This window comes from Scardinius erythrophthalmus (assembly GCF_964197995.2).
Source record: "Scardinius erythrophthalmus genome assembly, chromosome: 10".
NCBI classification, from domain to species: domain Eukaryota; kingdom Metazoa; phylum Chordata; class Actinopteri; order Cypriniformes; family Leuciscidae; genus Scardinius; species Scardinius erythrophthalmus.
The window spans coordinates 32332807-32360806 of NC_138230.1; the positions used below are offsets into that span (position 1 = coordinate 32332807).

Genomic DNA, 28000 nt, shown 5'->3' on the forward strand with positions numbered 1-28000 from the left:
TGTTCATGGTTACGTAGTAGGCTATTTGTAATGCATATTCGTTTAATTTTGTTTTTATCATCTTTTTTCAATATTTATTATCAGCATCTTCATGATAAATGTAAAGCACCTGTAGGGGACGCTAGTGGTGTCTATTGTATTCACTACTAAATGAACATGGCAGGGCTCTCTGTTGCTGTCAGAGCGTTCGCTGTTCGCTTTGATACACCTCGTGTGATTGGCTGTGGTGGGAGTGGGCGGAGTTTAAATTGCGCTTCATTTATATAGGGCAGGAAGCGCTGGGCCACAGAAAGAAACAGATAACAGAAGGCTCGAGGAAAGTGAGCGAGGGCTGATGTAGGGTGCTTAGAGAGGACAACAGTGAGAGCTGTTTGTAGTGTTTTTTCATACAGGACGGGTAGACCAAAGACAAAACACCTCTCCAAAATGCTCTGCCATGTAACTCGACCGGATGCGGTGGTGATGGAGATTGAAGTGGACGCAAAGGCGAACGGAGAGGACTGTCTGAATAAGGTAAGATCATGAATGAAACTCTGTGATGTTTCTTATTAAACGCGTCTGAAATGTGTCTTTTATCCGATTAGCGCTCGTGCATTATTCCACAGAAAATAAACACAAATGTTGAAAATCAAAAGTTGTTGCCTGAGCGCAGAATGAATGAGTTTATTAAGGCACATGGAAACTTAATATCAACATCAACCTATATATCTGATTGCATGCGTTTATTTTGGGTAAAGATTACAAATTATATTTGGAATGTTCTTAAAATCTTTGAGTGTTTGAGTCACATTAATTTCTCTCTTTAAATGATTCGAATCGAATCAATAGTGCCCTGAAGAAGGCAAATAATCAAATGTTAGTCTATATGTAATCATTCTTAAACAAACAAAATATTTTTTCATGATAATTAACATACACAGTGTTGAAAGTGAAACATTTGCCTTTATTATTTTTCGAGAAAGAGATGTCTGGGTACTCTAAACGAGAGTGTGTATGTGTGATGGTATGCTCGAGGTTACTAAAGTTCATTCGCAGATGTTTGGCTCGTGCATGGAGGCTCTGCATTTGCTCCAACGTAAATTACAAAGTGAAAGCTTTTTCAACGTTATACTTTATGCTAGACCTAAATGTTTTAGGGACATCTCTGAACTTGTATTATCTGATTTTTACACAACTAAAACGTTTTAAGTCTAGCAGCAGTTTAGAAAAGTAAGATCAAATTGGCATAAGAGGTGAAAGTTGTGCTTTCATATCAACGAGGCTCAGCTTAATGAATGAATTTCTCTTGTTCAGTGAATTTCAGCATGTCATCTCAGGATATTTTTATGAACTTTTAAAACAAAGTTTATTTATATTACCTACGCACGCCGTCGAATAGAGCACTCTAGTCTAGACTAACTCATATGTTTCTGTTAACGGGTGAAGATGACCCTCGTGCTTGAATACATTATCACTGAAGCATATTTTGATGGACTGTGATAGATTGAACTCTGTTAAAATTCTTTATTTTTCAGTTGACTCTTATGAAAATATTTTAAAATATATATATATATATATAAATATAGCTGCGAGCAGCGATTACGGGCCCAAGCCGGTGGCACCGCAACCCCGATGCCTTTAGTTACCTAAAGGCACCGGGGTGGCGGTGCCGCCGGCTTTGGCCCTTCATCGCTGCTCGCAGCTATATTTATATATATATATATATATATATATATATATATATATATATATATATATATATATATATATATATATATATATATATATATATATATAATCTTGAATGTATTTTTTATCATGTTGAAAAAGTTTGGTGTGAATAAAATAAACCACTTAGGAGGAGTAACTAAAAACTCAGAGTCTGACATATCCAAAAAATCCACATTCAAACCAAAATATCTGACTTCCTGTTGCTCGGAGCTAATGACTGTAAATTAGAAAGTTGTCCGGCTCGATGAGACCAATATGCGTACTAATTTTTGTAACTGTGGGTAAAAGTAACCCCCCCACTTTTGATAAAAGCATTTTGAAAGTGACACACTTCCTGCTACCAGTTGGTGGCGCTATAACTTTGACTCACAATAGTTACATCCATCTGACCGGCCTCTTACCATGAACACACTGCTGAAGTTTCATCAAGATCAGTTAATGTATGCAGAAGTTATAACACTTCGTGTTTCTCTTTTCTCGCCATAAATTTGTTTCCTCGCCACGGCCAAACCGTTCGAGATATCAAAAATCCGTCCGCAATTTAGCATCCTCAATGTCTTGACTTCATGCACACCGAGTTTGGTGGCGATTGGATGAATTCTCTAGGAGGAGTAGTTCACATTCCACAGCAAGCGTTTTCCAAACAACCCATAATAGCTGACTTCCTGTTGGGCGGAGCTAATAACTTAGACTGCGGAAGTTGTTCGGCCCGATGAGATCTATATGTGTACCGAGTTTCATATTAATTCATGCAAGTGTGTTTGACATATGGACCAAGTTTTCAGACCGTGTTCAAGGGGGCGCTGTTGAGCCCCCTGCCACGCCCGGGTACCAGCTTCAGCCCGGCACTGATGGCCGTGGGTTCTGACCTGTGTGTAAAGTTTCAAGAGTTTTTGAGCACGTTAAGGACCCCAAAAGCCCCTGAAACCTTGATTAACAATATAAAAGCAATAGTCAAATCCCCCCCTCCCCTCACACACACAGAGACACAGAGAGAGGGAGAGAAAATTCTTCAGAAAATCCACATTCAAACCAAAATATCTCTTTTCCTGTTGGTCAGAGATCGTTAATGTAAATTAGAAAGTTGTCCGTCTTGATGAGAACAATACACATACCAAGTTTTGTTGCTGTTGATAAAACTAACCCCCCCCATTTATGACTAAAGGTGGCGCTACTGAGCCCCTCACCACGCCCGTTTCTGAAACTTTGCACAAGTCTACGGGCTAATAAGTGTGATGTGTCTGTCGAGTTTCATTCAATTTCAAGTATGTTAAGAGTCTCAAAAGCATCAAAAAACAATATTAAAGTTTGATGCGTTGCCACGACAACAGTATTAAAGATATCAAAAATCCTTTCACAGGTCTACATCTGCCGTGTGTTTACATTATACACATAAAGTTTGAAGCAAATCGGGTAAAAATAAGAGGGTGATTTCAAAGCATTTTGAAAGTGACACACTTCCTGCTGCCAGTTGGTGGCGCTATAACTTTGACTCACAATAGTCACATCCTTGTGTTCGGCCTCTTACAACGAACACACTGCTGAAGTTTCATCAAGATCAGATAATGTATGCTGAAGTTATAACACACTTCCTGTGTCCCTTATTCGCCATAAATTCGTTTCCTTGCCACGGCCAAACCGTTTGAGATATCAAAAATCCGTCCGCAATTTAGCATCCTCAATGTCTTGACTTCATGCACACCGAGTTTGGTGGGGATGGGATGAATTTTCTAGGAGGAGTAGTTCACATTCCACAGCAAGCGTTTTCCAAACAACCCATAATAGCCGACTTCCTGTTGGGCTGGCGTGAAACTTGACAGAGGGAAAGTTGTTCGGCCCGATGAGATCTATATGTGTACCGAGTTTCATATTAATTCATGCAAGCGTGTTTGATATATGGACCAAGTTTTCAGACCCCGTTCAAGGGGGCGCTGTTGAGCCCCCCTGCCACGCCCGTTTCTGAAACTTTTCACATGTCTACTGGCTAATAAATGTGATGTATCTGTCGAGTTTCATCCAATTTCAAGCATGCTAAGAGTCTCAAACGCATCCGAAAAGAATATTAAAGTTTGATGCGTTGCCACGGCAACAGTATCTAAGATATCAATAATTCTTTCACAGGTCTACATCTGCCGTGTGTCTACATTATACACATAAAGTTTGAAGCAAATCGGGTAAAATTAAGAGGGTGAATTCAAAGAATTTTGAAAGTGACACACTTCCTGCTGCCAGTTGGTGGCGCTATAACTTTGACTCACAATAGTCACATCCATGTGATCGGCCTCTTACAACAAACACACTGCTGAAGTTTCATCAAGATCAGTTAATGTATGCAGAAGTTATAACACACTTCCTGTGTCCCATTATTCGCCATAAATTTGTTTCCTCGCCACGGCCAAACCGTTTGAGATATCAAAAATCCGTTCGCAAGAATTCATCCTCAATGTCTTGACTTTATTCTCACCGAGTTTGGTGGCGATCGGATGAAATCCCTAGGAGGAGTATTTCACATTCCATTGTATGCGTTTTCCAAACAACGTATAATAACCGACTTCCTGTTGGGCTTTTGTAAAACTTAGAGCACGAAAGTTGTTCGGCCCGATGAGATCTATATGTGTACTGAGTTTCATATTATTACATGCAAGCGTGTTTGATTTATGGACCAAGTTTTCGGACCCCATTCCAGGGGGCGCTGTCGAGCCCCCCTGCCACGCCCCGGTACCAGCTTCAGCCCGGCCCTGATGGCCGCGGGTTCTGACGTGTGTGCAAAATTTCAAGAGTTTTTGAGCATGTTAAGGGCCCCAAAAGTGGCAAAAAGGCAAAAAAAAAAATAATGAGAAAAAAAAAAAAATAATCCTTACGAAAACAATAGGGCCTCCGCCCTTTCAGGGCTTGGGCCCTAATTAAGTAAGACCAGAGCTAGTTTTAGAATTTTTATCTAAGATAAAATTTAAAAACCTATTTGAATCGCTTTCTCACAATGAATATAATATAATGTAGCTGGCATGAGGTTAACTAAACAAGCAAACAAAGTTTAATTCTGACTATTGAATAGTGTTTTAAAGGTGTAATTTTGCCTCTTCAGATTTGACCTTTAAAGGGGATTTTTCTTGTCTTTATTATTAGTATTATAAGTAATAAGTAAAAAAATATTTATCTCGATTGTTAAATTAAATTAAATTCTTTTTTCATTTTTATCTTTTAATTTATCTCAAAATCATGCTTATACTGCAAAATTGTAAAATAAATAGATACATTTAGTAAAGTCGATGCATAATGTGACCATAAACTTTTTTTTATGGAATATTGCAGTATTATCCATGCACATCGTTATTTTATTTTTATTTTTTATTCATATGCCCTAGTAATTAAAATAATTGGCATCCCTCTTGCAACAACATATCTTCTCCGGTGACGCGTTTACTGTCGCAAGGACGAAACACATGAGATCACACGATCCAACGATCAATTCCCGGTGGGCAAAATCAAGTCCCGTTCTTCTTTTTTCTTTTTTTTTTCTTGTTCGAGAAGCTGTTTCACTCAGATATAGATCACAATATGGAAGAACAGATTATCGCAACTTCTGAATTGTTTACCCACAAAAAAGGATGAGTTATTCTTATGTTACAAAAAAAAAAAAAAAATGACACTTCCGTGGCACACACAAGATGTTGAGAAGAATGTCCAAGCTGCTCTTTTCCATGCAATGAAAAGTTGATGGGGACAAGAAAACAAATGATGTTTAACAATATGAAATTTAACTCTTGGTTACAGGTATGTCGGAAGTTGGGAATTATTGAGGTGGATTACTTTGGGCTGCAGTTTTCTGGCAGTAAGGGAGAAAACCTGTGGCTGAACCTGAGGAACAGAATCTCCCAGCAGATGGACAATATCACGCCTTGCAGACTACGGCTCAGAGTGAAGTTCTTTGTGGAGCCTCACCTTATTCTGCAGGAGCAGACAAGGTACGTACACAAAAACACATGTACGAGCAAAATGTGCATCACAAAAACAAAATGGATAGTGTTTAAGGAAGTTGTGGCTGAGAACATTTCATCACCGTCTGTAAATAGAGATGTTTTTAGACTTCCGTTTAATACCGTGCAAGATGTCAGAAAAACGGCAGTAAGAAACGCATCCGAGCATGCGGGTGTGTGAATGTTTTGTGTGAGAATACTGGAAGTAAAGCCGTTTTCCTTCCATTCTCTGTGTCTAATGTGAATTCCATTCCCGACTTGAGCTGTATCTTGTTTTTGGAGTGTGCCTGTGTTAAAATATTACAGCAAAATCTAGGGCAAGTTACATATTAAATATTCATTTAACAATGCTGGTTTTATGGCTGTTCTTTCAGCCTCACATCAGCTGAAGTCATGTGTCTTGCACAGAGAAAGAGCACTTTGCACAGTAGCCTGTAAAACTTTTTTTTTTCTCAGTACAGTAGTTTGCCCTGTAGTAACCCTGCTCCCTGTGGGTTACTATAGGTCGTTGTGCTATGAGCAGCAGCAGGAAATGTGATCCCCCTGCTCAAAGACTCCTACCCACAGAGACTGAGCTGGCCGAGTCACCACCGCCACCTCATGCTCTTTTATTCACTCTGACTGTAGAGTTACATTGTTACTTTTTTTTGTCTGAGACCAATGTGGAGCACAGCTTAAAGGATACAAGTACATCCTTTAAGCTATACGGGCAACACAATATTAACAATGTTAAAATGCACACTGTTTTGAAAGTATAGACACAAGACTTGATGGAATCTGTCATTTTCTGGCATGATGTTTCATGCCTGTACGACTGACTGACTTCTGTGGAACACAAATGAAATGAAGATATTTTTAAGAATGTTGGTTACCAAACAGTTTTGGTGACCACTTTGACTTCCATTGTATGGACAAAAATAAAAACTATAAAAAATAAAAAAATGTTAGGCAGAAGTAAGTCTAGACATGCGGTTTTGGAACGATGAGTAATGACAGAATTTTTATTTTTGGGTGAACTTACCCTTTAAGCATTATACAGTATGTGTAAAGATGAGATTAGTGTGATATCCTTGTCCGTTTAGTTATATCGTATATATTTTCTACTCTTGTCATGACAATGTAAAGACAGTGAATTCTGTAGCTTAGGATTAAAGATGCATTCAGCCACATTATGCATATGACAAATAACTAGAATTTCTGTTTTTAAAGTTTTAAAAATTTTCAAATAGAACTTATTTTGAAAGAGAGAATCAATTTAACTACAACTAACTTTTGGTAATTTGTATAACCAGAAATAAAATGAAATATTTGAAGCTTGTTTCAGTTAGTTGCAAAGGCAGCATTTGTAATTTCTGTTTAAGTTGAAGAACTTTTTGAAATGAAATAAAGCTAATTAAAAATAATTTTGAAACTAACTTAGAAATAGCACTTAACAAAATTACTACAAATTAAACTACAATTAAAATTAAATCTGAAAATCCAAAATTAAGATCATTAAAAATATGAATAAATACTATAAGTATAATAAAATTAATATAGTATAATAATAACAACACTAGTAAGAATTAACACAAGTGCTTTAGCAAAAAAAGAGCAAAACTTTGCATGCCTACTAACAAGGTCAGACTAGTCTTGTGTTAACATGTAATGTGTCTTTGGAAATAAAATTCAGAGCCCCATTCAAAGCTTTAATTTCTTCAAAAATGAAATTAAGCTGTCAGTCCAATGTTTTCAAGTACTCTTGCAGTCAACGTCCTCTTCAGAAAGTCTGAAGACAATTTAATTGGATAGTTAGAATTCTTGTCATGTAAATTAGCCTAACTATTTTTGACAGGACGCTGGTCCCACAAATGTTTGTCTCTGACAAAGAGTGGCACAGACAGGTGTTAACATTTTTGTTGACTTGTTTTTCCACTTTCTCTCCTTGTTTGGTGTTATAAATAGGGTCTCCCGTGACCTGCTCATTCGTACTGCATTAGCTTCAGCTTGTGCGTGTCTTTGCAGTGAGTATGTACCTGCAGTGTACTACTTTCAACCCCACAGTGAACCCTCTCCTCCGGTATCCGCTGTGTGCTGTTATTTGATAGCTGCCCCGTTTTGGAGCCCTGCGTTTTGTGCGCTCCAAGCTCTGCTGGGTCCTTTTCAATAAAATGAAGTGGACTTGCGTGCCAGCTCCTGCGGTCATTCCCACAGCCATGCGCCCTCTGGGCAGAACATCTCTGGCAGGGCAGCGTGTGCATGCGCACTTGCTTCCGTTTCCTGGTTACTGGATAGTGTCCTTTTCTAAGGCTTTGTGATTTAAAAGCCATTTTTTTGGGTTTAGATGGCCTTCTGGTGACCTGAGGGAGATTAGCAGGGGTCACTGACAGATGGTGGATGGTAGGATTGAAGGATTTTTTTGGGGGGAGGAGAAACATTAATGATAAGTACCCTAACTGTTAATTAAGTTACATGTGCTGCACTTCTTTTTACGCAAGATGTCTTGATGCGAGGGGGACGTCACACCCCCAGAGCTTCCCGCAATATCATTCAAGCTGTTAAGCCACTCTGGACAGCTTTCTAAATGGGCAAAAAAACAGCTTACTCTGTGTGAAAGTGTGAAGGCTGACATGTTGAGATGGGGGGGGGGGGGGGGTTGAGACTTTTATTCTCAGTCGACATCAGGACAAGAGCAAAGCTTTGATCAGGCTGAGATTCAATATTTGGTAGAGGAAATGTGAAGCATATTGAATAACAATGAACACTGGCTTTATGGTGTACATGTGGCAGGAGCTGGAAGTGTTCAGAAAATCTGAATACTGCTTACATTTTTTGGAAAATATGTAGTTCTACAACCATAAACATTTCAAACTGTATTATGCTACACTTTCACATGCCATCATTATGTGCATTGCTTTTTCCCACGAGTCCTGTTATCATTTCTAAAATAGTTTTTACTCGCTGAGGCTAAATTTATTTATTTATTTTTAATTTAGTAAAATATTGTGAAATTTCAATATTTTGGTTTCTGTTTTAAAATATTTTAATGTAATTTATTGGCAAAGCTGAATTTTCTGATTTGCTGCCCCAGAAACATTTATCATTTATATCATATTATTGTTGAAAATGGTTGTGGTGTATTTATAGCCTGGGAAAACCCAGACTACTTCCGGCGAATTTCAATTCTCTCTTCAGGATAGTCTGGAGAAGAGCCCATTCAAACTCATTACTGTGCCGCTGAAATCGCGGCACCAATCAGAAACGTTTGGGGAGGGATTTACATGATAACGACAGCGCAGCGAAGCTGAAGGAGTTCTCACGCAGTGAAAAATACATTGCGGAGCAGAGAGGAGACTGACAACACGCTGGCAGACAGGACAGAGCAGGCTACTTTTCGGTTACGTTTGATATTAAACATATTAAACAAAGTCTCAGCTTACAAATTTGGTAATTTTTTAAAAGAAATTTAAACAATAAATACCGTTTTGTTGCTCTTTAATGTGCCGTGACAGATCGCTGTGTAGAGCATCAGTTAAAGCTGTTCTTGTGAACCGATAATCTCTTCCTTCTAGTTAATTTATAGCCTCAAATAAACATGAACAAACATAAGGAATGTTGTTTTAACCACGGAAAGTGGTCAGTACACTCCGTTTTTCAAGTTCAAATCCTCCTATGTTAATCTACTCTCCTGACTGCTTTGTCGGACAAAATGGCGGATGGCGAAGTATGATTGGTCAGATCACCTGTCAATCAAGCTGAGCTACGTCGGTTGGTGACGCCCCTTTGGAAATGATTCGTCTACATAGCTTCCCCAGACCCTTCACTCAGTTTCAACTGAGAAGGGTCTGGTTTTAACCAGGCTAGTGTATTTATATTTATAAATAAAAATTCATTAATATATGTATTGGTATTTCCATACTGTACATTTGTAATTCTGTGATATAATATCTGCAAAATATCTTCAAATATCTGCCATTTGAAAAGAATTATCAGCTTATTGTATCGGCCAGAATTGCAATATTCGTGCATTCCTTTAAATAACACTGACAAAAACATGAAAGGGTTTTATATTATAGAGTAAACTGTATTGGACTAAATGGAGAAAGGGACGCCCATGGCAGAATATGGATGGCTGCCTGGCATTCTGAGTGTAACACAGGCTGCTATCACATGAAAACAGTCCTTTGTTTTCTTTTTGGCACTGTTGTGTGTGCGCGCATATGCATGCATGATGCGGCCCTGCCTCTGGCTACAAGGGTCATGTTCTCTAACCTTGTTTGTTCAATGACTTCTGCCCTACTTCGTCACTGCGTTCCACTGCCCATCGACCAGCAGTGAGCTGTGGCATGCGTTTATCACACACTCATACAAATGGAGCCTGAAGCCACATGATTTTCCCCACAGGGAATTTTTAAGCGGAATTGTGCATGCACATGAAATCTGTCATTCTCTCTTGTTGTCTTGTCAGGTACTTTTGATTTGTAATCTTTGAAACTGCATCAAGATCTTGCAGCCATGGTATGACAAACTTCCTAGTAAAACTGATTCAGAGCACCTAAGTAATGATTTATGACTAGAAGTTAATTAGCTCATGAGTGCACATGCACAGGAACAGGCACGAGAGGGGCTGATTTGACCAGTGCCTAGACGTTACAAAAAAGTACTGTGATTGTACCATGATTCAGTGACTGTATCAAAATGGTAATACCATTTGATTACCATTTTCATGTACCATGGCATTGAAATGGTGCTGTTGTAACATACCTAAAATACATGCTGCAACTTACATACTTTCAAAGTCATTTTGCTTCCATAATGTGGCACATTTATGATTGAAACCGAGTATTTAACATAAAAAAAATGTTTGCTGAACTAAGCTTTATCTGTCAGATAATGATTGGATTGTGATTATAAGTGGGCGTTACGGACCAGAATGAAGCTGAGACTCTGAGAGAGTCCAAAAAACGAGGGCTTGTTGACATTTTTTTTTTACTTTAAACTTCATTCTTAACACTGTTTATTTTTTTTGTAAGAGGAAGAGACTTTTATTTAATGAATATGATAAATCTACTCTCTACCTTGGCCCGTTGAAAAAAGCAAAAAAATAAATAAATGTCTGCGTGCCTTGACAGAATCCCGAGTCGGAAATGTCAGAGTGAGAAAGGGTCATGCACCGACCCCTGCTGCACCTCAGCACCTGTCCAGGACTAGAAATCTGCTCAGGCTTTCTCTACTTCCATTCTATCTCTGTCTGTTTTGTTATGTAAGATGCACTAAACAGTGCACAGGCCTCTGAATGCAGTAGAGCCGCTTATATAAGACCCAGAGCCGATTGGAAAGGCTAGCTTCTGTAGTCCGTTATTATGACAGTTCCTCGTGTTCATTAGTATAAGTGCATCTTCCAAAAATAGATATTTATACTTCCTCTGTGGAGAGTTTTGACGGATGATTGCAAGATATAAGAAATGTTTACTAGTATGGCAAAATGATTCCGCACAAATGACTGTTTCCAGTGCTTGGACATCTATTTTTATTTTATTTTTTGGCTGGGAACAATCCTCAAATGAGGCACAGTTTAAAGATATAAACTACAGCCTTGAGAGCCTAATCCTGCTTACATCGTTACTGGATCCTTTGAGGATCAGAGTCGCCCAACCTCTTCTCCCAACCACAATCACTAACATGTGTTAAAGAAATCCCCACCCCCAAAAAACAGCGTTTCTTAATCTGTCCTGCTTTGTTTTCAGTTTGCATAATCAAACATGTTTACACACCCGTAAAGCCAAGTGTTAGCCGACATGTTTTTAAAACTCTTTCTGGCAACGCACATACTGGGCCCTATCTTGCACCCAGCGCAATTGTCTTTGTACACCGACGCATCTATCATTCCTATTTTGCACCTGCGCAAAGCGCGTTTTTCCCTCCACAGAAGCACTTCGCTAAACTAGGGAATGAACTTGCGCTCATTGGGCGGTTCAGCGCAAAAAAGGAGGTGTGTTCCGGCGCAAACGTTCCTTCATGCTATTTTGCAGGTTTAGAAAACAATTGCGCCACTAACCAGGAAAAAATAGTTTAAAGTCAGTGGCGCGTTGCGCATGTTATTCATATGCTATTTTAAGGGCGCATGCTTGGCCATAATCAATGAAGCGTGTGCACAACGAGCACTTTGATTCTCTCATCTACACAGAAGCAGCAGTTTTCATTTTTGCAAATCATACATTATTACGATAGATGGATGGATGGATGGATGGATGGATGGATGGATGGATGGATGGATGGATGGATGGATGGATGGATAGACAGACCGCTCCTGGCGCGCGCCTGGCAAATCCACCGTTATAATAGGAATCTGCTTTAGAACAAACGCGCCTGCTCTTAAAGGGAAAGTGAGATGACGCTCTGATTGGTTTATTTCACGTTACGCCCAAACCACACCTATGAATAATGAAGCTGCTTCAGACCAACCCATTTTAGATTTGCGCCGGGCACAAGAGTCATTTATCCCGCCGGGAAAATAGCAACAGCGCCAAGAAATTAAGAGTAAATTGCACAATTAATTACAAAGAAAATGCAAGTAACACGTTGAAATAAGTGAAATTTTGAAGTACAAATACTGAAGTATTATTTTCTGCTCCAATAATCGGTTTTATTTACAACTTTGTGTATTTGAAAATGGTATTTATTTAATAAACATTGTATTGATGTGTATCAGCACCGCTGTCACAAAAACCTTGCATTTTTCATCTGTATCCCTGCTACGCACCATTAAAATCAATAGATTTGGCAGCGTTCGCTGACATGGCTTGTAGTGTGTAGGGGCCTTAATGTTACCTTGCTAAAGCTCACTAACCTATCCTCGAGGCAACTTTTGGCTGAAATATGGTGGGTTTGACTATGCACAGCTAACATTTATGATGTTATGGGGGAGAAATAAGGTCATTGTTGAGTAGTCAGCACTCAATAATAACTGCATGCTTATGATTATGCTCTAGTTCGTCTTTATGTCATGCTATACGTGCCAGGCTTGTGTAAAGATGCCTGTATTGTTTTAGAGGGCTTCAGTGTTTAGCATTCTCATCAGGACTGAATGATCCTGTTGATCCACAGAGGCCAGCACCATTAGCTGAGGCACAGGACAATTTAAATAAGAGAAGGGGTCTTTTAAACATTAATCAGTACGCTGGTTTAGCTTCAACCCTTGGGAAGAGCAGCGAATAATGTTTAAAAGATTAAGCCACGCACATTCTCTTACCCTGGCTATTTGGTTCTTGTTCAGAAACATGAAAACATCTACAGAGTTCTCATACTTGAAACCACACTGGTTTTCTGTACGCCTGCAAATATGCAAAACATGCTGCTGTGATCTCAGGTCTTGTTATCTTCACAGTCAGGGCCCTGGGTGTTGTCAGCAGGAACTGGAGTGCAGGTGCTATTGGGGGTCAACATGATCTCAAACAGGCAACTGCCGAGACAAACTTCTTACCACTCTCACCTCACATCCAATCCTGACAACAAGGTCACCAGCAATCCCAGTAAGCTCCCGATTACCTCCTTACCGCAGGAAGACTGACACGCAGAATCCTCCTGAAGCTTTGTATATGGATCACAAAACATTGAAATGTTGAGATGTGGCGCTAACATGGGAAAAGCAAGCTCAAATCTGGCTTGCAACCAATAAGAGCCCATTCCCCTCTATTTTTGTTGACATGAATTCCTGCCCTATTCCACTTCCAGACCTCAAACCCATTAGAAACAATTATATCCTTAAATGGGCCAAATGGGATTAGTGTTGGTGTCGTGTGCGGGAAAAAAATTCCATTTTAAAAATCCCTTGTACCAATATCTCTGAAGCATATTTTGATGAACTGTGATGACTCCTCTATGATTCTTATGTAAAGAATAAAGCGAGAACCGATATATCACGTATTTGTTGGTTATATATACTTTTCACTTGTTTCTCTCCATTAATATGGTAGTTGGAATGTCACCAAGTTCTAAACAAACAAACCTAAAACAAATAATTAAAAAAACTCAGCAAAGGTTACGGTGCGGTGCGCCATTCCCTAGTAAAGTCATATAAAGGACTCAATTTACTAATTTAGCTTTGAATCAGAAATAAGGTTGGTTTTTGTTAAATAAAAGTGAAATCATTAGTGTAATATTTAACTGGATGCAATGAAAATACAACAAATATTTGAATGTTCAGTTTTAAGCTTGCATCTTGCACTCTTCCTCTTTGTTTTAATGGTTATTCTGTGAATTAAAACACTAGAGCTCTGTTGTCTCTCTGTGTTTACTGGATTACATGCGCTCTGACAGCAGAGCAGGTTTAACCGCATTTGTAGATGAACTGTAGTAACCTACACCTATTTAAGCTGAGTGTGAATTACTCCGGAATGATGTTAGGTTGTCTCCACACCCAATTTAATTTTGTTAGGGTTTTTTTTTTTTTTTTGCCCACAGCATTATTACCGCTTGCCAAATCGATGCTGAATGCATCACTTACCAGAGGCGTTTGCTCACAAAGGATCTCTTTGTTTGAATGCCTGTTTTAGCTTCAGTTTTCATCTGAATTTTCTTGAGTATTTGAGCGAATGATGATTAACGCTTTGTGGTTTAGCGAGGAGGTGTTTACCTGTGATGCATGGCAGGGTTTACTAGAGTTCGTTGACTGAGAGTAACCCCAGCTACACACATGGCTCAGAGCAATGTTATTTGACTAACTCTGAAACCACATTGTTTCGAAGGGCGCCTGAGAAGAATGAAACCCCTGTGCGGATTGCCCTCTTTGTTGCAGTCTCCGGGCAGAAGCTTCTCGTTTCATTTCAGAGGAATGTTTTGTTCTTTGCGTCAGACCCCAAAACATCTGGCCCCCCATGATGACTTTGCCTGAATCTGAGAAGACAAAACAATTAGTAGGAAAAGAATTGAGCAAAATTAGTGACCAGAATCCTATAAGTTTAAAATTACAGTTAATTAAAATTACTTAAAATTAAGTTCATCTTACAACTTTAAACATGTTAGCACCTAAAGGGACAAGGTGTGGGAGGAAAAATTAGCCAATGTTTTTGCGTTCTCTTGCAAAACTTGATTTTGCAAGTTTCTGCAAAAGCATTGAAATGTGTGTTTTTTTTTTTTTTGGTTTTTTTTTACCACCATGTTCCTTTAGTGGCTCAGTAGGTTTGTGTCTGAAATGTTTAAAAATATTTCACATTTTCAAGCTAGTTCAATAAAAACATATTTACAATCTTGCCAACATTCAGCCTATATAAACCCTTTAACCTACTATCAGCTACTTTGAAAGTGCCATAAACTTTGTGAACTCCTAAAATAATTTTCTCCGGCCTGTCATGATTCACTTTCCAGCCATACATCAGGGGAAATTCTGCAGAAAGTTGCTCTGCATTTGAAACCAAAACCTCAAACCCACAAAAGCCCTCCTTCGCAAAGCTCAAACTCTCTCAGATATCACGGCATGACCCATTTCTTGTCAGCAGAAGGGTGCAGGCGTTTTTAATTGAATTCTTCCAGTTACGTGATCAAGTTCTCCCGCTGCAATGTGATTGTTTCTTTTGTCTTTTTGTGAGGAATTCTGTAGTTTCAGAGTAGCATAGCATACTTCTTAGATGATTTAGGAACTTCAAAGAAAGCGGTGCATGTTTGTGCTTTTTAGTTTTATTTTATTAGTTTGGTAATATAATGGGGGGAAAGTTTCACATTTGTTGTGGAGATGTGGTAATAGGACATCATGATTTCATGCAGTAATTGCAGTAACCGCAATATAATGCGGTGTGGATACTTTAATAAGCAGTTTACCACACACAAAATCATATCTTTATAACATGAATGCTGTACCTTGTGCACATGTACACTCAACATTCAAACTCACTTGAACGGGCCATGAAGTGATTTAAACAGTTGGTGAGAGAGAGTGGAGCACACCTGTTGCCCCCAGACCCCCCCCCCCCCCCCAACCCTAATCTTCCAGCTGCTCTTAGCTTAAAGTCTTCCCTTGTTAAAAAAAAAGGTACACTTCAGCATACCTTTATGGGACTTATTGTGGGAATTTTATACACTACCCAGGGTTTTTCCTGGCTCAAAACGAGGCGGTGGTAAAATCCTGATCATCTATTTTAATAGTAAGATAATTTAATTATTATTTTTCGTAGACCATCATATAGCTTACTGTGTTTCCCCACAGTATTTTTGTGGGTGGAGCTTGGTACCTCTAGGGGGGGGGGTCTGGGGGCATGCCCCCTGGAAGAAAATTTTGTACATTTTAAAGATAAATTCATTAATCTGGTGCACTTTGAGTCACCCGAATCCACTGTTAAAAATAATCCACCCGCCAACCACCCAAAATATGATATTCTTGATTTAGATATCTGTATCTGATCATCACATTACAATTATTCAAATTCTCAGTGTTAAGCATGATGATATGGTAACATATCACACTGAAGTAGGCTGCTTTAAAATTAACATTTATTTAAAATAAAAGTTCTTCTTTTGGCAAAATTACATTTCCTTAAAGGGGGGGTGAATTACTGTTTCATGCATACTGAGTTTTTTACACTGTTAAAGAGTTGGATTCCCATGCTAAACATGGTCAAAGTTTCAAAAGTTAAGTTGTACGTTTGAAGGAGTATTTTTGTTCCAAAAATTGTCCTTCCGGTTTGTCACAAGTTTCGGAAAAAATTTTTCGAGTATGGCTCTGTCTTACGTAAGAGAGGGCGGAATTTCCTTATATGGGTCCTAAGGGCACTTCTCCGGTAAGATCGCGGGCGCGCGCGCACTCGTAAAACAGAGCAAGAGAGTGAAAGCAGTTCGCCATCAAAGCGCCCTGCCTGGCTTTTGGGAAGCCAATGTCACCAAAGAAGTGTGTTTTTGGTTGCCAGGGCAAGACAACCCTGCACAGATTCCCAAAGAACCCAGCGTTAAGGCACCCGTGGATGGAGTTTGTTTTCCTGAGCATAAACGGAGTTGTGATAGACTGTTGTTCCCTGCATTTCGACGATGATTGTTTTATAAACAAAGCCCAGATCGATGGATTTGCAGATCGTCTAATGCTTAAGGATAGAGCAGTCACAATGATAAAGGTTCGCGGTCGTGCGTTGGAACGGTGAGTAAAACTGTTGAACAAATGTCTCTGTGTGTTGTTAGCTCGGCGCATTAGCACAGCTTTAGCTTCGCCCACACGGCCCGCCCCCAGCCGCTCGTTTTTTTCCGGAAAGACTCGGTACAGCCAATCTTTCAATTAAAAAATAGAATAAAACAAAAGACTTTTTGGAGATATGAAGGATGCAATATTACTCTATAGGTACTCAAGATTAACAGGAGATTGAGTGAAAATGAGCATTTCACCCCCCCTTTAATAACCTCAACAGAGGCTTTACTCCCATCAAACTTAAATGGTCAATGTTTCATTACATCACTTTTGGAAATCACTCTTATCAGAATACATTTTTCACCTTTATAAATGGCATTAAATTAAATGTATGCTCCATCATTCATTTCAAATTATTCAATTTGATCAATACATTTAATTAGAATAAGACACTAGGCTGTTAACAATCAAAACATTGGGAAACACGGTAAGACATTTATTATTATCAATTATAGGCTATCAATCTCCACTTACATTAAATGAAATAAAATCAGAATCATCCTTGCGTTTTTCTGTGATTCCCTTGTTATTTTTTTATTTTATTTTTTGATATTGGCATTTTAATCAGGGCATTTGTCCGGTTGGGCAAGTACAATTCTCTCTCACTTGTCCCTTTTAAAAAAAAAAAACAAAAAAAACATGTGTCCCATATCGATCCCTGTTAAGTTTTCCTTGATTAGGATTCCCTGAAGAGAATTACGTTGTTGAAAACGAAAGTAAAAGAGTGACGCACGTTCATTGCATTTTACCATGATGAGAGGTCTGTGTCTTTATTAAACTCAACACATTATAATGATTTATCTGTCATCCACCTTCGATTAATTGGAATGTTATGTTTTTATTTCTTCGCCCGCCCGACCTGCGGATTATGATGATCCGCGCAGCACTATTGGTTAAACTATATGGTTTAAGAATGGACACAGGCCGGGAACCCGCAACAGAACCATCACGGTGGAAAAAGTGTATCTGAGCATGTGACTGTCTGTCCGAGTTTTGTCGAGAGCCGGAGGCGGCATGAAATTTGACGGAGGCGGCCACCTTGTAATTCTCTATGCAGGAAAAACCCTGCTCGAAGTCAAAAGGTTAGGATCTGTAATGTTTTTTATGTTTTTATAACAAGTCTCTTCTGCTCACCAAGGCTGCATTTATTTGATTAAAAATACAAAAAGAAGAGTAATATTGTTAAATATTATGACAATTTAATATATTTTAACTTTTTTAATTTTTAGCATCGCATTACTCCAGTCTTCAGTTTCACATGATCCTTCAGAAATCATTCTAATATGCTGATTTGATGCTCAATAAATATTCATTATCACAGTTGTGTAATTTAATTTTTTTCAGGATTCTTTGAATAGAAAGTTCAAAAGAACAGCATTTATTTGAAATAGAATCTTTTGTAACATAATAAATGTCTTTACTGTAACTTTTGATTAATTTAATTTATCCTTAATGAATAAAAGTATTGAGTTATCCCTACCCCCCCCACACACACAAACTTTTGAAAGGTAGTGTTTAATGTTACAAGCGCTTTCCATTTCAGAGAAACCCTGTTCTTTTGAACTTTCTGTTCCTCAAAGAATCAAATCATCGTAATAGAATGATTTCTGGAGGATCGTGTGACACTGAAGACTGGAGTAATGATGCTGAAATTTCAGCTTTGATCACAGGAATAAATTACGCTTTACTATATATTCACATAGAATACAGCTGTTTTAAATTGTAATACTATTTTACAATATTACTGTTTTGTTGTATTTTTAATCACATAAATGCAGCCTTGGTGAGCAGAAGAGACTTCTTTTAAAAACATTACAAATATTACCCATCCAAAACTTTAGTTGTGCAGCTCTAATATTTCCAGTTTTTGGGAATCATGCTCTTTGGTAACAATGGTAAAATCACTGTAACATGGTCTCTAGTGGCTTATTGCTTTAATGTGTCTCCTTTACTAATCATTGGCCGCCTTTTATGGATGTTCACGCCAACCCATTCAACCCACACACAGTGAAGGATCATATTGTGTGGCAGTGTTTGTTGAGTGGCTGCATCAGCACAGCTGAGTGTTTCTAAGATTAGTCACGTAAAGAGCCTGACTGAACCAGCGCCGCACGTTCCATCCTGGAGTAGCTTGAGTTTGACCGCTAGTAACCTCTCTCCCTGCCTCCCTCCCTGCCCCCGTCAGCCTCCTTTGTTTTGCCTGCCAGGTACAGTAATTCATCACATGAGTCTGATGTCACCACAGGGAAGTGTCTCGTCAGGCCGGGCGAGACTTTCTTTGTCAAACCGCAGATCTTGTTTGTTTGTCCAACCTATGAATCCACCTCAAAACTTTCATTTTCCGCCTTTTTTATAATGTCCCTTTTTACATCCAAAGTCAATGTTTATCAGTCCAGGGGAGTTTTTGTCGGCAGGACTGCGCAAACTGATATGCCATCTGTTTGTTTTCCTAAAGAGCCATCGCCTATGTGAGCAGATCAGGAATGTCTCTTAGCCTGTTTTGGTGTTCCCATGCTCTTCTGTTGGCTGGGGGAACAGAGGCATGCTGGGGTAAACATCATCCCTGTTTGGTCTCCCAAACCTCATCTCAGGGGACTTGCAAAGTTGTAGTGGACACAAGGTTATGGGGACATAAGGGCTTTGGGTCAGATATTCATAACCCTAAAGGAGCCAGAGCTGGTTAGTACAGGAACAAGGGAGGTTTGGGCAGAAGTTAACCATGATGCTGTTAAACTGGTTTGTGAAGAACCACAGGAGCAGATGAGCAGCTGATACAGTACAAGCAAATTCAACTTGTTTTTCCCTGAATAGAAGTGTGATGCAGTCATACAACTGCAAAAACATGATGATAATAATAATACATTTAAAATAAATACTATGTTTTATATTATCATAATTATTATATTTAATGTAAAATTATTGGTCTTAATATAAAAAAGAACATTAATAACAATAATACACTTTAATATAAATAAAAATAATAGTTAACACCAATAACACATTAAATATGTTATATATGATTAAATATGATCTCATTTGTTTTATTTGAACTCTGATGTAGAAATGCAACCAAACATTTGTTTCATATTTACATTTTTATTTGTTTTTCCACAATTTTTTTCTTTTACATTTGAAATCATACTCTGACAAACATTTGTTTTGTTTTTACTTTTTGATTCATAGTAATGTTCTCATGTTTTTCGTGTCCTGCTCGTCTAATCATCATTTAGTGACTGTTGTTGATCCCGGAAATCATTGCTCAAATACCTTATTGTTGACTATTACAAAGCGGTTAAGTTAAATTCTGTCTATCTGTTCACTTGACAGCTGAGCAGGAAGCAGTCTAACGCTTAGTCAAGGTGAAAAACATTCCCTTTAGAAGCGAATCGATCAATAAAAAGATAAGTTGATTACAAACCACTGTTCTAACGGCTGCAAGCTTGGTTTGTGTGACTTTAAAGTTGTATCCTTGAGACTCTCCTGCTATTGATCGATCAAAGAACAAATACTGACAGTCCTGCAGACAGCTGAAAGGAGATCTATCTTCAGTAAAACACACGATTAGCACTCCTGAATTGCTACAGGGATTTATGTCAGCTTTATGTCTGTATGTCAGCAGTGAGTCTTGAATGTGCTTTTCAAGCACTGTATTGAGACGGCATGCTTATCATTGGTAACACGCCGGCGGGGTTATGCATTAGGGCCCGTATAACCTCAGGAGTTGTTACGCTGCCAGATAAGAGAGATAAGAAAGTGACTGGAGCAAAAGTCAAACCACTTCACACACAAATACAAAGTTCTCCTGTTTTGTTTTCAAAGTGAAAGTATCCATCTGGAATGGAAACCGTCATTTCTGCTTTTTGTTTGACCTTTTGCAATTTTCCAATTAATTTTTATTCACTTCTGGTTTTCACTGTTCCCTTTTAAAGGGACCATTCACCTAAATGTTATCTATTCATGGATCTTATTTTGAAACGCTAGTTGGATGCAGCATATAAGAGCATATGACGTGTTTTGTAATTCAAGTTCCCCATCACCTGCTTCAGTCTGTGTATATCCCCTCTCGCTTTCCTGTTGTACCACCTGTCCACATCCATATGTGGTTCCCTCACTTTCCACAGTACCACCTGCTTCCATCCGTAACAAATTCTCACACTTTTTGTTTTCTCTTGCTCTACAGGCACCTGTTTTTTATGCATGTGAAAGAGGATCTGCACCGTGGGCATCTGCGGATGTGCTCCGAACAAGCCGAAGAGCTCAGCGCCCTCCTAGCCCAGGCCGAGTTCGGGGACTATAACCAGAACACAGCCAAGTACTGGTATACTGAACTCTGTCCCACAGAGCCCAACCAAGCCACCATCAACAGGTAAACCAACACGCCAATCACAATCGTCACTTCCATCGTATTTGTATCGTGCTTTTATGATGATATTAAATGTGTTCTGTGTTTAATAGCTGTAATGACACAAATGACTGAAAATAATGAACTCTCAAAGATTGTAAAATAAAAATTAATTAATTAATTATAATTAAAAACAAACACTTTTTGTGATAATCACCATTATGCCACAGATGGTGTTGGTAGAGTTTACCTTGTATTGTATTGAACCTTTTTAGATCCAATAATATAGGTTATCCATTTTATAAATCAATTAGAGAATAAATTATGGTTGTTTCATTTGGCACAGTATGTTTCTGTTCATCTATATTATTTTAAATTTTTGGGGTCTGGAAGATTTTTTTTTTTATAGATTTTTGTTCTTGGTTTTATTCTCAGCAAGGATGCATTTATTTGATCAAACATTTTAGTAAAACGGTAATATTGTGATATTGACAATATTGATTTTATTGTCCCTGATGAATAGGTGTTAAATTCTTTAAAAAATAAATGTAAAAAATCATACTGGCCCCTATCTTTTGAGTGGTTGTGTATTTTATCAGAAAGAATGTGAATGTATTTAGCTATGCATTTTAATATGAAAACGTACCATTTATAACACATCTGTTATGAACATATGCAATGCAAAAAATACACATATATAAATTTAAAAAATAAATGCTTTTAAAAAATAAAAATTATACTGAAACCTACAGCTTGTTAAAATAGAATTGTAGATCCCACAAACCGCCATCCATGAGAAGCTAAAACTCTATTTTCTCAAGATATTGGTAAGATAGTGTAAAGGTTTTTTTTTTTTTTTTTTTGGTTTTGGTTTTGGTTGTTAGGCGTTTAGGTGATTACTTACTGGTTACTTACAAGTCAACGGAGCTGAGCTCAAATCTGTGCTCTCATGTGTAGTTCTGATCCAGGGCTGTGTGGTTGTAAACAAAGCTCTCCTAATAGTGTTTGACTAATTACAGTTCTCCTTTGTAGAGTTCTGTTCAGACTCTTTAACTTGTTTTGGATAGATAACAGACGACCTAATCAAATACAATCAAAGTGGATTAATGAAATCTGTCTCTAGTGATTAATCATTATTGTCATCAAATCAAATTAAGACTAATGCTTACATGAAGAAAATCAAAGAGCTTCATACAGGCTAACACAAAGCCATGGACTTCGTCAGTGATTAATATAATGTTAAATGACTTTAAATGGTTATCTGTACGAGTCTTTGTTTTTGGCTGATAATGGAAGTAGATATCAGGTTCCAGTTTAAACATTAAATCATGTTATTATTGGCCATTAATAAAAGTAAATGTCAGCTATTGATAGTATAGTATGGTATATTAAAATGATTATATTAATTTATATTAAAACATATCATTAATTATATTTTAACACATTATATTAATTTATATTAAAACATTATATTAATTGATATGAACTTATATTACATTGATTTATATTAATTATAAACTTGTATTATTGTGTTATTGTATTATACTATATTATTATAATATTTTCCTGTATTAGTCTGATTTGGCAGAAATTATAATTTTCTATTATTTTGTTTCTCTTTTTAAAGTTGGCAGTTTTTTTTTTTTGTGACTTGAATCACAGTTTTATATTGGAGATTTTAATTAATTTTTAGTTTTTTATAACTTAGCCATAATAAAATATAGTATCAACTTTCAGTATTGGTCCGATGTTTTTCTTTGATTGTTTCTTTCTGAAGGTTGAATATTTATTTTTATTTTTTCACGGCAGACCAGGCAATAGCAAAACCTAAAATTCAAAACTAATATTAGCAAAGATTTTTACTCCTGTCCCTCTCCCTCAACCTCTCTCCCACGTTTCACTTGATCAGCTGGTGTAATTTTTTGGACTCAATGTGTCTCTTGATTTTGGCAGTATCATAGCCAAGCACAAGGCTCTGGAGGGTTTGAGCCAGGCCTCGGTGGAGTACCAGGCCCTGCAGCTGGTGTCGTTGCTGGAGCATTATGGGGTGGAGTGGCACTGGGTGCGGGACGCTGAAGGACAGAGGTTGGCTATCGGAGTGGGACCAGAGGGCATAGCCATCTGCCGAGAGGACTTCACCCTGGTTAACAGGTTAGACTTTGATGCGGTGACGCATCCTAAAGCGCTCCTGATGGCGTCATTTTCATAAAATGACACCCAGAGCACATCTCTGGATCAGTCATGTAACATTAATTCAATTTGTGCCATTACTGCCTTTTAAATGTAATGTGTCATATTTTCCCTTCAATGCAGGATATCCTATCCCATAATACAAATTGCCACGCAATCAGGGAAGACTGTGTACTTGACTGTCACCAAGGAAACCAGCGACAGTGTGGTCCTGCTGTTCAAGTTAATCAGTAATCGAGCAGCTAGTGGGCTGTACCGGGCGATCACAGAGACGCATGCCTTTTACAGGTGAGACATTCACAAGTGAAAGCACCATAAAACCCTTCAGTGAGCATAATGATGCATCATTACATTCTTAAAAGTGATTTATTTTTTTATGTTAATGTGCAGTTAAGCAGCTTTGCCAGTCTTGACACTACATACCTTGTGCATAGCTTTTACCCCCGGTTTCACAGACAAGCCTTAAGCCTAGTCCCTGACTTCAATGCATGTTTGAGCTGTTTTAACTGAAAGCAACTTAAAGAAATCTTAAAATATGTCAGTGCCATTGTTTTGTCTCAAGATGCACACCAGTAATGTTTATTTTCTAAAGCATATTTATAAAAGCTACTTAAATTTCCTAATTGAACTAAGGCTTAATGCCGGCTTAATGTAAACCCTGTTTGTGAAACCAGACCCTTAGTGTCTAGCATGCTTTAGTTTGCCTGTCTGGACCTCTTAAAATGTTGTTTTTTAGGCATTGTTCTCATAGAGAGGTAATAATCTCTCTTTGGCCTGGTTATTGTTAAAGTTCTATCGTTTTTTTCTTTGTAGAAAGCCTGTGTCAGCACTTTGCTCTGTTGATTAGATGCTTTTGTTTTGGACTTTCTCTGAGCATTTTATTGAAAAACTAACGTTGACCTTTATTTGTAAAACCGCAAGCTGTGAAAACGTCTTGCATCGTCAAACATGTTACAAAGTAACTAACAGTTATTTAGCTGTACAAGTGGGTCAACCTTAAACGTACCTCTAAAATAAAATAAATTCAAATAAAATCCAATCAATCCATAAAATCCCATCAATCAATCAGTAAATGCTTACTGATGCTCAATGCTTAGTTGTCATAACGTCACAATGCAAAAGAACATACTAAATTGGGTAAAATGCATGACCCAGATCTCACTGATAAACCGATTTATTTTATTGCTTTTGAGTTGAATTCAATCTTTGAGGAGATTGAGACGTTGCTCTGTAGCAACGTTCCCATTATCTAACCTAGACGGTGTTATATACGTCTGGCAATAAAACTGCTTTCACCTTTTTAAATGTGTTAGTGTGTAAGGTGCTGTTTCTTCAGCCCTCGATAAGAGATTTTACTGCCAAGACGTTGAAGAATCGAGCCAGCCGCTGCTATCTGCCCTTGAACTCTAACAAGCAGCACCATCCTTCATTTTCACAACTACAGCAGCTTTTCAAAAGCCCATTATTTCTGATGGATAATGGATCATTTGTGCCGTTGTGTGGCAGACGCTGAGCAGATAATGCGCTAATGTGTAATATGCCATCTTGCTAACCAATCAATCTTGCTTTTGTCTGCAGGTGCGACACCGTGACAAACGCAGTTATGATGCAGTACAGCCGGGATTTCAAGGGTCACCTGGCTTCACTTTTCCTCAATGAGAACATTAACCTGGGCAAGAAGTATGTATTCGACATCCGTCGGACCTCCAAGGAAGTGTACGACTACGCCAGACGCGCACTGTACAACGCCGGTATCGTGGACCTGATGTCGAGGCCGGGGGAGCGCACTCCGTCGTCCCGCTCGCCGTCCCGTGACCAGGAGGGGGCGCTGGACTGCGGGGGCTGCCAGCAGAGCCGCTCGCTACAGGAGAAGCTGCAGAAACTCCGGGAAGCGCTGCTGTGCATGCTGTGTTGCGAAGAAGAGATCGACGCCGCGTTCTGCCCCTGCGGTCACATGGTCTGCTGCCAAAACTGTGCTACACAGCTGCAGGTCAGACAATATTATCCAATATTGCGCCAAAAATGTTAATGATAAATCTGTCGTGATATATTTTATATAACCTGAATATATTTTAATATTAATATTTGGAAAATGTTTGTTCAAATCAAAGCCATGTGGTGCAACTAACATGCATAAATAAAAGAAAATGTAATTTTTGTGGCAAGGCAAGGCTATTTCAGGTTGTAAAATGTCATGTGGTGTGACAATTTAATTATATGCATTAATTAATGATATTTGTGATTTGAAAAAATACATTACCTAAATAAAAAAATAGTCATTTAAGATGTGTACACTCACATACAGTGTGATTTTTTTTATATACTATTATAGTGTTCATTCATATTTTTAATTTGCTTTTATTTTATTTTTTTATTTTTAGTGCTTTTGTGCTTTTCTTAGTTTTCTTTCAATATTTCCCTTTAGCTTTAACTTCGTTTTAGCCACAACATAGTTACCAAGGCAACATGTATTTATTTTTACACCTTATGTTTATATTTTAATTATCAAACTATTTTTAAATTTTAGTTAAAATAACACTGCTCCCATGTATTAAAGAAATGACTTTTGAATTAGTTGGACCACATGACATTTTTAAAAATGAGTCATTAAATTGAAACTTGAAAATTTAAAGTTTGTTTTGTTTGTATACATTTAAAAAAAAAAAGATTTTTCTATTTCTTAATCACTGACAATGCCATTGCTCTAGTATAATTTTTTTTTGGAAATGTTATTAAACATTAACCACAGATATTAAATAACAAAGTGGTAATGCCTAGTTTTGGATAATCTAGTGAATTAAATAATGTACATTTTCATTTGCAAGGTATCTCTTTAGATTCTTTTCTCTTTTTATTTATAATTTGATGGACTTAAACCAAAAGGTTTATTCATAATAAATGGCAAAAGTACAAAACGACTTAGCATTAGGTTACCAAAGATTGTAAGATTTTAGTTACAACATTATAATAAAAAAGCAGCAAAATTTTAAAACCGATAAAGCTCACTTCAATAAACAAGTAAACTGATTCATGTTATAGATCTCATTGACTAGTTTGAAACGCATCCCTTCACACTACCCAATTAGCCCTACAACATTTTAACAAAGTAAAGTTACTAATAGCTGTGCAAATACATCTACCGTGATATAAGCCGTATGTAAAAAATCTCTACTGTTGACACTTTCTTTAGCATGGCATATGGTGCCCAGCCTTATTAATTGCAACTATCTACCACAAGACTTTTATACCTTTATTTAAGAGCTATATAACAATAATGTTATTGTGGTGCATGCTGACTGAAGTCTGTTGTTTTATCTTTACAGTCATGCCCGGTGTGTCGGTCAGAGGTGGAACACGTCCAGCACGTCTACTTGCCAACGTGCACCAGTCTGCTCAACCTGACCATCGGCAGCGGCAGCAACAGCCCCGAACCCATCCACCGAGGGGTGGCCGCCCACACCTGCACTACCAACGACTACTCCACCAGTGAAAAGATCTACCAAAACTAAGCTTGCCTACCGCTTTTCCACAGGACTTTAATTTCAGTTGACGCGGTGGCAGACTAAGAGTCCGAGCGCCGCGGCGGTTGGGTTGCTCCTCATTGAAATGTTGTTTTTGAAACCATTGAGGAAACCATGATCTTTTGATGTTTATGAATGTTTGTCTCTTAAATTAATTGTATCAGTTGATCTGATAAATGTATTTTTGAAAGTGTTTTTTCTTTCACTTGTCCATACGCAACAGCATGCAGAACGTTCAAGCTGATATTTTTGTCTCATAAACCTGCACAAATCTGTATCCCATGAGGAATTGTATAGTTTAGGGAGTTGCTTTTGTTTTCCTAATTTAATTGAATTTTATGTTTTGCTTTTAATATGCATTGTCCACTTTAAGCATGTGTTTTTTTTTTTGTTTTTTTTGCAGTGGATTTGAGTTTGTTTTAGGTTTGTCTTCATAGTTTCCATGCCAATGAAGAGGTATTTATGGCGAGGGGCACAAACCCTCGCAGCACTTTTGAGTAGAGAGGAAGTTGTCGAGCTACTGATCCTCCATTCATATATAGATTACCAGCTTCCGACACTCCAAACCTGGTCTGTAAAGGCTCCTCAGATTCTTATTCTTTCTAATATGCTTCATTTCACAGATACGGTCAACCAGTGATTAGCTTTGAATTTAAAGGGTACTGAATGATCTGCTAACCATTTTATGAGATTTTGACCTTTTGTCAAAGATGTGATAAAAGGTATCTATAGGAAAGTTATTTTTTGTTTTTGTTTTTTAAACAAGAAATTATCTAATTGACACTGTCACTTTACCAAGGAGTTTTCTAAGTGTATTGTTCCTAGGGGTTTGCCTTAATGTAGCAGCAACACGGTGTGTTTGATATGCATTCTTTCTTTGCACAGACTATTATTGAGAGATGAAGAGGACTATTTTCTTTCCTGCTGACACAATATTGTACGTCACAGCAGGGGATATTTTTTCAATTTGTACAAGTAGGATTTGTTTCTGTTTGTTTGAAGCAAAAACTATGCTCTGTAAATATAGAAGTAACTCTCAGTCTTTTATATTTCTTTGAACGAGAGGTATTAATAAAGCTGTTTTTTTAACTAACATTGTGAGTGTGTGTATGTT

At 37.9% G+C, this 28000-nt stretch overlaps 1 protein-coding gene across 1 annotated transcript; it reads left to right on the plus strand.

Annotated features, from left to right (window-relative positions):
• The first annotated feature begins 223 nt into the window (after positions 1-223).
• Positions 224-27975, plus strand: mylipa (myosin regulatory light chain interacting protein a). Its single transcript, XM_081376888.1, has 7 exons — positions 224-513; positions 5485-5675; positions 21014-21199; positions 23129-23326; positions 23489-23653; positions 24944-25355; positions 26689-27975. Exons 1-7 carry the CDS (start codon positions 427-429, stop codon positions 26872-26874), a joined length of 1425 nt encoding a protein of 474 aa, XP_081233014.1. The 5' UTR covers positions 224-426; the 3' UTR covers positions 26875-27975.
• The last annotated feature ends 25 nt before the right edge of the window (positions 27976-28000 follow it).

Bases quoted from the DNA above. Each gene is read 5' to 3' on its own strand.
- mylipa (XM_081376888.1), top strand. From the start codon at position 427: ATGCTCTGCCATGTAACTCGACCGGATGCGGTGGTGATGGAGATTGAA. The intron at 23,654-24,943 runs GTGAGACATTCA...TTTTGTCTGCAG, and splicing joins GAGACGCATGCCTTTTACAG to GTGCGACACCGTGACAAACG. The intron at 25,356-26,688 runs GTCAGACAATAT...TTATCTTTACAG, and splicing joins ACTGTGCTACACAGCTGCAG to TCATGCCCGGTGTGTCGGTC.